At 45.1% G+C, this 8,126-nt stretch overlaps 1 protein-coding gene across 1 annotated transcript in view; it reads right to left on the bottom strand.

Annotated features, from left to right (window-relative positions):
• The window catches only part of SESN1 (sestrin 1), a 9,123-nt gene extending 2,069 nt beyond the window's left edge, over positions 1-7,054 (bottom strand). Inside the window, exons 1-8 of the mRNA XM_010181126.1 lie at positions 6,993-7,054; positions 5,865-6,065; positions 4,756-4,938; positions 3,267-3,509; positions 1,840-1,987; positions 946-1,058; positions 518-708; positions 116-260 (exon numbers count right to left, since the gene is read on the bottom strand). Of these exons, the coding sequence (XP_010179428.1) occupies positions 116-260; positions 518-708; positions 946-1,058; positions 1,840-1,987; positions 3,267-3,509; positions 4,756-4,938; positions 5,865-6,038 (1,197 nt within the window). The 5' untranslated portion in view covers positions 6,039-6,065; positions 6,993-7,054. The remainder of the gene's footprint in view (positions 1-115; positions 261-517; positions 709-945; positions 1,059-1,839; positions 1,988-3,266; positions 3,510-4,755; positions 4,939-5,864; positions 6,066-6,992) is intronic.
• Between the last annotated feature and the right edge of the window lie 1,072 nt (positions 7,055-8,126).

Raw genomic sequence — 8,126 nt, 5'->3', positions numbered from 1 at the left:
AGCTCCTGCTGAATTCACTGAGTGCGAGCAGGATCGCAGTAACGTCAGCTAAAGCCGAAGGCTGTGGCTGGTAGCAGGGCAAACCGATCTCCCTCGGCACACATGCAAACCGTACCTTCTCAGAGTGTTCAAACTGCCTCCAGAAGCTATCATACATTCTCTTTGTGGTCTTTTCAGGAGTGCAAACCACAGTCTTGATATAAACTTTAAAGCTGCGGTCCAACAACTGATTAATTTCACCATAGTCATAATCATCGTATCTGTTCGGAATTGAAAGAAAACCACTTTCATTTCAAGAACCAGTTATTTCACTTGCAGCGTTTCTAAGTTCCTATGGCAAAAGAAATTATCTTGTAATTTGCACCACTACTGGCCCATCCCCGTAAGTAAAAATATTATTAAGAAAACATGCATGTATTTGTAAACAACAGCTTTGCTTCAATCTGAGAAAGAAGATAAAAAACCAAACCAATGCTAACAATTCTGATGTCTACAGAACAAAAGCAGTAACACTGACCTTATTCCAAACATACAATGAATATAATTCCAAATAGCTCGTCTTAGCATTGAGGTATCCACATCTTTGTGCATGGCCATTGTGTTGTAAGTCAGATTATAAGCAATATGAAACTTCTCGTCAAGCAGCTGTCCCACATCTGGGTAAAGGCGATTCACCAAGGAATAGCCATGGTCTTCCCAGGAATAGTCCTAGGAATAAGTAAAAACGCAGAATGGAGCATTTCAGAAACGAACTTGTGAAGACCTGGTGCTTTACTGTAATTTATCTCAGGGCAGATAATCCCAGAGGCTGTGGGGCTGTTCCTTTGCTTGTTTTAAGCCTTCTCGTCCATAGGGCAGTAAATTACAGCACAGCAATTGCTAGGCTGGGGTTTGGCACTCAGACTGCACACTGAGCATCCCGATAGCAGCCCCCGTCCTGGTTACCTGAACGCGAAAGGTGGGCACGTGCATCCCGTGTCTGGAGAAGTCCTTGTACCCATAGCTGGTATCCTCAAAGTGCCGGGACACGTCTCTTGTTGCTGCCGATTCTTCATCTTCTGTTCATTTCAAACAGAATTTCACACAATTTCAGTAAGAACAAAGTCTGTGCTGTTCAAATCAGCATGCAGTTTCACTGGACTACCCATACTGAAATCCTTTGGTATAGCTCAGTGTGACCGCACCTATGGTTTATAGAGGCAAGTCTACGAAGAACACTCAGGTTATTTCCTACAAACAAGTATCTTTTTCTCCCTTCTTTTGTGTCTTCATTCTATGTCCTAAATCTAGGGGACACTTTGCTCCTAACTCAAGGGGTCTGTAAAAACGTCAAGGGAAAATCTGCTTTGGGACAGAGAGCTTACCAAAAAAGAGACCTCTAAGACTTCCATGCCCAGTTTATTTTAGAGGAAACTCTACTGAAGAGCCCACAACAACCCTAAGCTTCTACAGATTAAGTTTCACCTCACAGTTGACTGAAAAGTAGTGCTACATACGCTTAAATAGCTACGTGAGTTAAGGACATCCTTTTTTACAATGTCTTGTGAGACAAATCTCTTATGAAACTTTTAAATTTCTCAAGAGAAAGATTCCATTTCTGTTGGAAATTCCTTTTAAACATAAAATCAGTCACTGCGTCTGAAAGAAGCCACAGATCTTGGCAAAACTTTGCTTTAACTCTTCCTGGGAGAAAACAAGGCACCCCTAATCCTGATCTAAGAAAATGTAATGTTTTTGAGACATCTAACAGTACTTTTTCTCCTTCTGCAATAGTAAGTATTTCTTTAGGTGATTTGGAAAAGTCTAAGTAAATAGATATGCACACTACATCTGATCTACCTGAAGAGCACACAAACATGCTTTCTCTCTTCTCTCTCTCAAAGCGTGTGGCCATCTCTTCTTGGCTGGCTTCCTCTTCGTCTCTGCACTCCTGCAGCTGCTTCATTTTCTCCATAAGAGCTTCAACTTCACAGACAGACTCTGTTGACTTGAAAAGGAGAGAAAAACATCGCATTTCCACGTAACAAGACTCGACGGTGATGGCAGAAATCATCAAGCCGGAAAATCTAAATGCAAGCCATGTCCTTCATTTACAGCTCTAAAAACTGATTTTTTGAGGAAAACTGTTCTTGTAAGACATCTGTCCTGACCCAACAGTTCACATGTGGTCATCATATTTTCTCAATTGGATCCTTGGTATTTTTAGCATATTTTAAGAATCACAGCTTTTTGGAAAAAATGGTTCTCACACTAAAATTAAAGTTATTTTTCTTACTCAATCTAAATGTTTAACAACTGAAAAACAAGGAGTTATAACAGAAATTCTGATAGAGGAAGTAACCACAATTTACTACCCAACTGTACTTTTCCCCTTTGCTCACAGAGAAGCTAAAACATATTGAAGGAAAAAGGAAGAGTGAGCGTAAATGCAGATTTAACGAAGCCTCAAAGGAAAGCTAGTGCAAGATAATCTTATTTCACAAAAGCTGTTTTAACACCACACCACACCACTAATTCACTATCTGGTCTTGTAAAAATCCATCAGCACAAAGTAAAATAAAGTTATCTTGAATTTATACAGTTCTGCCCTTTTCCTCTGCCCTTTGCAGTCAGTTTGCTCCTTCGGAGAACCAGCAAGCTCCGTCAAACAAGATTTAAATGCCACCCACACCACTGCAGTAAAGTCTCACAAGCAAGGAACCTCCGTGGAAAATACCCCATTCGCACTGTTTTTAAACCAAGGCTTAGTTCACACCGTGGAAGCCATCGTACAGATCAGCGAGCACAGGTGCTGCTGGCAGGAAATACTGCTTTACAGTCAGTCAGAAAACTGGGGGTGATCTGTTGTGTGATGTATCACAAACACCTCAAGGCAACAAAGTCAGACTGGAATCAAAGGAAGAGCTGACTTTCCACTGCACCCATGAAAAAAACCAAACCATTTCTGACCACTGCTGCTCAGGACACGAATCATGAGCTGGCTGAGGCCAGGAGCCGTCTCAGTTTGCCCATCTGAATGACAAGACATCAAAAAAAAAAAAGACAACTGAGAGACTGTATCTTTGTCTCTCCCTTCAGTCTCCTCCCCCAGTTTACCAGTGTCAATTAAGCTTCTCCTAAATGTTACCTTTTCAACTAGTTAGCCCTCATCTGGATTAATTAACCATTCCCACTCTCACTGAAGGAAAAGAGACGGGCACCCTTCATGTATTAAGTTTACAAAGAAACTTCTACTATTGAAAGCGACTGTTCAGGCAGACACTTACTGGAATACTTCCAGTGGGGCTGGCGTGAATTTCTTCCACGCTGTGGTAACCATTCGTAATATCGCATATGCAGTAGTTACTGACGGAAGGGGGCCTGAAGGTGTGACCCCCTTCACAGTCGATCTCCGGGCTGATCCCACAACCAAACGTGAAGGACGCGAGGGAGTGGTAGTGTGTGAGGAGAACGACCGCGTGGATCAGCTCTGCCAGGGACCAGCTGTTCTCTTCAGTCTTCAGAAGTTGCTTTAAAAACAACGCAAGACAAAAGTATTCATTTTAGAAAGTCATTCAAATGGTCCCACCTTAATGCTGTTTATCAATACATTTTTTTATCTGACAAAATTATTCTCCCAATGTCCACAATTGCTTCCTAGCTCTCTGCTGCCATTAGTGTGCTCAGTGTCCTGTCAGCAGGGGACCTGCCAGCCGCAGACTCACGTGGTGAAGCCACACAGGAGGTGGCTTCTCTCCCCTCTCTGGCCCTCAGCTACTGAATCAGCTGGGGTTTCTATTTTGCACCATATGGTTTGTATTGAGGCCAGGCTGACTCGCATTGAAATTTCACACCTCTAATGAGGACACAACCACAGCAGTCTCGTGTTTCTTCAACTGGTCTTTTTGGTCTCAGAAAACCTGGCAACTCCTTGCACATCAGCTGTGTAAAAACCTGGCATCGAGGCCAGGCGTCCTCTGTCTTGTCCCTCTGGGTGGAATGCTCTACATTTGACAAGAAACTTCAAACCCAACTTCCCTTTCAGGCAGGAAAGTGGGGGAGGTTTGGGGCCTTCTGGCAGAGTGCGCAGCCCTCCCCCACAGCCCAGCGTCCTCCCTCTCCTCTCCACCTGGCAGACAGCACCAGAGTCCCAGCACTGCTTCCTCCCTGCTAAGGGTGAAGAGCAGAGGAGGAGGAGCTGCTCCAGTAACCAGGGCGGGCAAGCCCGTGCCGTGAGAGCTGCCTGACGCAGGCAGCCCTCAGAGGAGCGGGCAGCAGAAGCAGCTGCCTGGGGGCTCGTTGGTGCTGCAGCCCTGGCTGGCTCGCACCACCACCTCTCCAGTGGGCTGTCCTGCCAGCCTGCCCCCTCCAACCCGGTCTGCAAACCAGCAGCAACCAAAACAAAAACAAGGTGAGTGGTGTTCTGCCTAACCAGGGGCAGCATCTCAGCAACCCTCAGGGGGTTCTGGCTACTGAAAGCGCACAACTTAAGGACGTGCACACCTGAGCACAGCCTCATTGCACCAGAATTCTGACATGGCAACTCGGACACGTCTGAGTGTTGTAAACTACATTTGTCATTTAAGAGCAGTCATGATCACATTAGTTTTACAAGGCTGTAAGTTGTGCCATGCAGTATCCCACTGACGTATCACTGAAATCAAAGTCGGTAACACAGAGCATCTTTCATCCTGTCTGGCTCTTAACCCTAAGAATCTCTTGATTGCATTTACTGAAAAATAAGGGTACATTCGTATTACTGCATGAAAGATTTACCTCAATATGTTCCTTGGTGATAAGCCAGGGTCGGTGAGCCAACATTTTGTTCAGTTCTCCTAAATTTTGCAGTTTTTGAGGTGCGTTTTCCAGACCATTCAACCATTTCGGGTCTCCACCGACATGAAGGAAGTCGTTCACGTGGAGGTTCACAAGGTACGAGCACTGATGTCGCGCCGCAGCCTAGAAAGGAAAACACAGGTGTGATACAGAAAACAACTACAGAAAGTTAGTGCTTTATGACAAACTCCATAAATCATCATTTCTTCAATATAGTTAAGAGACTTGCAGTGATCAAAGGCTGAAGTAAAAGAAAACTGAGATTAACACATCAGCTTCCTTTGATTGTTGTTCTCACAAAATAAATATTTCCCATTCATAGTCACTAAAACTATGCTGGCTACAGTGTAACATATCCAGGGAGAAGCATAGGCATAGATCTATTTTATGTCCTCAGTAACTCCTGGCAGGGGAGAAGCCAGGCTGCCTCCAGGTGAATCTTCACCAGCTAAAACTAAAGCAGGTTTAGAATGCACATAGCAAGAGACAGGAAGGGCAGCTTTTCAGCAGTGAACAGACCCACTATCATTTGTTAAAAATAATGCTTTCCTCATCAAAGGAGGACACAGCCCAAAACTTTAATTTAGCTTCAGGAGGCAAATATCATTGCACCGCCAGACTGGCAATTATGAAATCACTACTTCTGGCAAAAAAAAACTTGCTTACAATTCAGAGGTTCAGAAATGGATGATGGGATGTACGACTGAGTTAGAGGGAGATGTATTTGACAGGACACACATAAAATCAAGCTTTCCTGAAAAACAGTTTCTGAGATACTGAGAAAACCAAAGATAAACAATAGTCTTATTTTTGTAACAGATGTCCCTCCTCTTTCTTACAGCCCTACCAAAACTATGAACATTCTGTGCTGGTCTTATAAAACGATTTGCAAACCAGTCACAAACAAACCTACTCTGCTTTTGCCCCCAGTTCCTGATGAAACGCCTTTCCAACTAGAAATTGCAAAACACAGCAATAGCTGCTGTTAAACAAGACCAGAGTCTGCTGCCAAAGCGTCTGTTTCTGCTGGCTGCTTTATTTCAGCGTACCATGATCCCGATGTAGTGCCGGTAATGAAGCGGGAGCGGACCGTCCATCTGCAGCAGATAGTGCTGAGTTTTCAGAAAGCTTTCGAGATACTGTGGGTGGAAAACCATCACCAGGGTAACGTTGTCCAAGCGGCCCAGCGCGGCAAAGGAGTCTGCAAACAGCGCGTGCATCATGGCGTCCTCGCTTCCCACCTGAACCGTCTGATTGAGCAGAAAGAGCAGTCAGCAACGGTGTCTGAGGAGCACCCATAAAACAGTACATAAATGTGTTACCACAGCACCCAGAGGCCCCAAAGGAATTAAATTATAAACCCATTAATGGTATTAAAACTGTGCACATAAGGCAAGGCACATAAAATCCCTTTAATACCTCTCATTTAGGGGATCACAAGTGGTTATAACAGCAAAAGGAGATTTTTTGCCTTTACATTTTCTCCTGTGCAACACTGACTTCTCATTTTTAACTGTCTCACCTTCACCTTCTTGAATACCCCAAACTGATCTAACTTAGCTCATTTTAACAACAACAAGGTAATTGAATAATTATTTTCATTGAGGAAAAAAGAAGGAAAGAAGTAAAAAGCTTGCCAAGATGACAAGAGAGAGAAATACAAGGAAAATGAAGCTTAAGGCTCTAAAATTCCTAGAAAACCGCAGGCACATCACTAACTTTTCCTCTGCTCCAAATGCTCTTACCAGACGATTGGGAGAGAAGGGCCAGCAATGCTCAGCTGCAGCACTTTGAAGCTTCTCAGATTATTCAGAGCAGTAGAGGCAGCTCAAGAAAAAGCAGCCCTGGAGCAGGGGGCAGGTGCCCTGTGGACCAGTAGGAAATTACATCCGGATGCTCACAAGGTAACAGACACTCTTACAGAAAACAGTGTTGGGTTTCTCTGATGCTAGAGAGCAGTTCAGGCAGGAGGGGTCATGGCCATGTCAAAGCTGCCCAGGGCTCTTGCTGCTTCTGTAGGCTACAACCGTGGCCAAAGCCTCACCAGGACTGAATGTGATCGTGACTGGAAATGTCCTGCAGCTGAGCAGCTGTCCTGAAACCGAGTGTGGGTTACTACTAAAAGGGTGTTCCTTAAAAGCATAAAGTTCACTGTGTACTTGAAAACATCACCACACCTCCTTCTCTGGGATGAATCTGCTTGGTCCGTGTCCCAGTGGTCTAGGAATTCTTACTCCAAGTTCCTAGAAAAGAGAATTACACCATCTCAGCATTTAGTTATAAACAGCTTTTTAGCTGTGGTTGCAAGAAAAGAATTCTTCATTCAAAGCTGGGCTTATTTGTGTACTTGTGGTACTCTTACACGGGTACTTTTCCTAGCGCCGTTTGTACAAATGTAAATAATTTCTTACACAAGTACTTTATAATTAGCCACGCTTGTTTACTGTGCACTGCCTCACTCCAGCAACAAAAAAATTCAACAACAAAGGCCCTACGAACCAGAGAAAACATACACAAATTTATATGCATACACACACTACAACCTGGTTCACAGAAACTCCTGCATACAGCATATTTTGGCAGGGTGTCCAGGACAAGGAGTTCTGTACATAGCCGGCTGCTGTGCGGTTATGCCACTGATACAAAAAGAGACTGATGTGTGTGTGTACATCCGCAGTACGCCAGCACATAACACTCTGTGCATCTGTCAGGAAATGAAACAGCTGTAACACTAATCAGATTTCTTTTTCCCAACCTCAAAGAGCTCTTAAACTGCTGAAAGTACCTGGTCTACATTTGCATCTGCTTTCTTTTCAAGACGGGATAAACAGCTCTTCACGTCGGGAAGGACGGAGGGAGGGGATTTTGCTCCATCAGGACAGCAGCAGCCACATCCTCACACAGCTGCTGTGGCCACGCTGCCCTGGACACCCCTCTGGCAGTCCACTGCTTGCCCTCTCCCTCAGGTACACGTACCCCCCTGCCACACCTACAACAGCACCCCGGGCCCTTTGTGCCGCCAAGGAGCAAGTCACAGAAGAGGCTGTGGTGCATTTGTGTCCAGCCCCTTAGAACTGCTCCCTTAGAACGGGTGGGGGCCATGGGCTCAGGGGCAGTTTTCTCAGAGAGGGCACAGTGTGTCCATAAGGCACAAACCGATGCGGGACACAGCCTCCCCTCGCACCTTCACACGCGCCCACCTTCCCGGCCTGGGAGCCCTGCCACCCCAAGCAGCTCTCCAGGGGGCAGCTGGTGGCACGGTGCTCTTACAGATGGAGAGAGACCTGGGATTAAAGCTGGAGATGGAGTCG

Source organism: Mesitornis unicolor, unplaced genomic scaffold (genome assembly GCF_000695765.1).
Source record: "Mesitornis unicolor isolate BGI_N332 unplaced genomic scaffold, ASM69576v1 scaffold37933, whole genome shotgun sequence".
NCBI lineage: Eukaryota > Metazoa > Chordata > Aves > Mesitornithiformes > Mesitornithidae > Mesitornis > Mesitornis unicolor.
The sequence above is the reverse complement of the archived record's forward strand: the minus strand, read 5'-3'. Positions and strand labels throughout refer to the sequence as shown.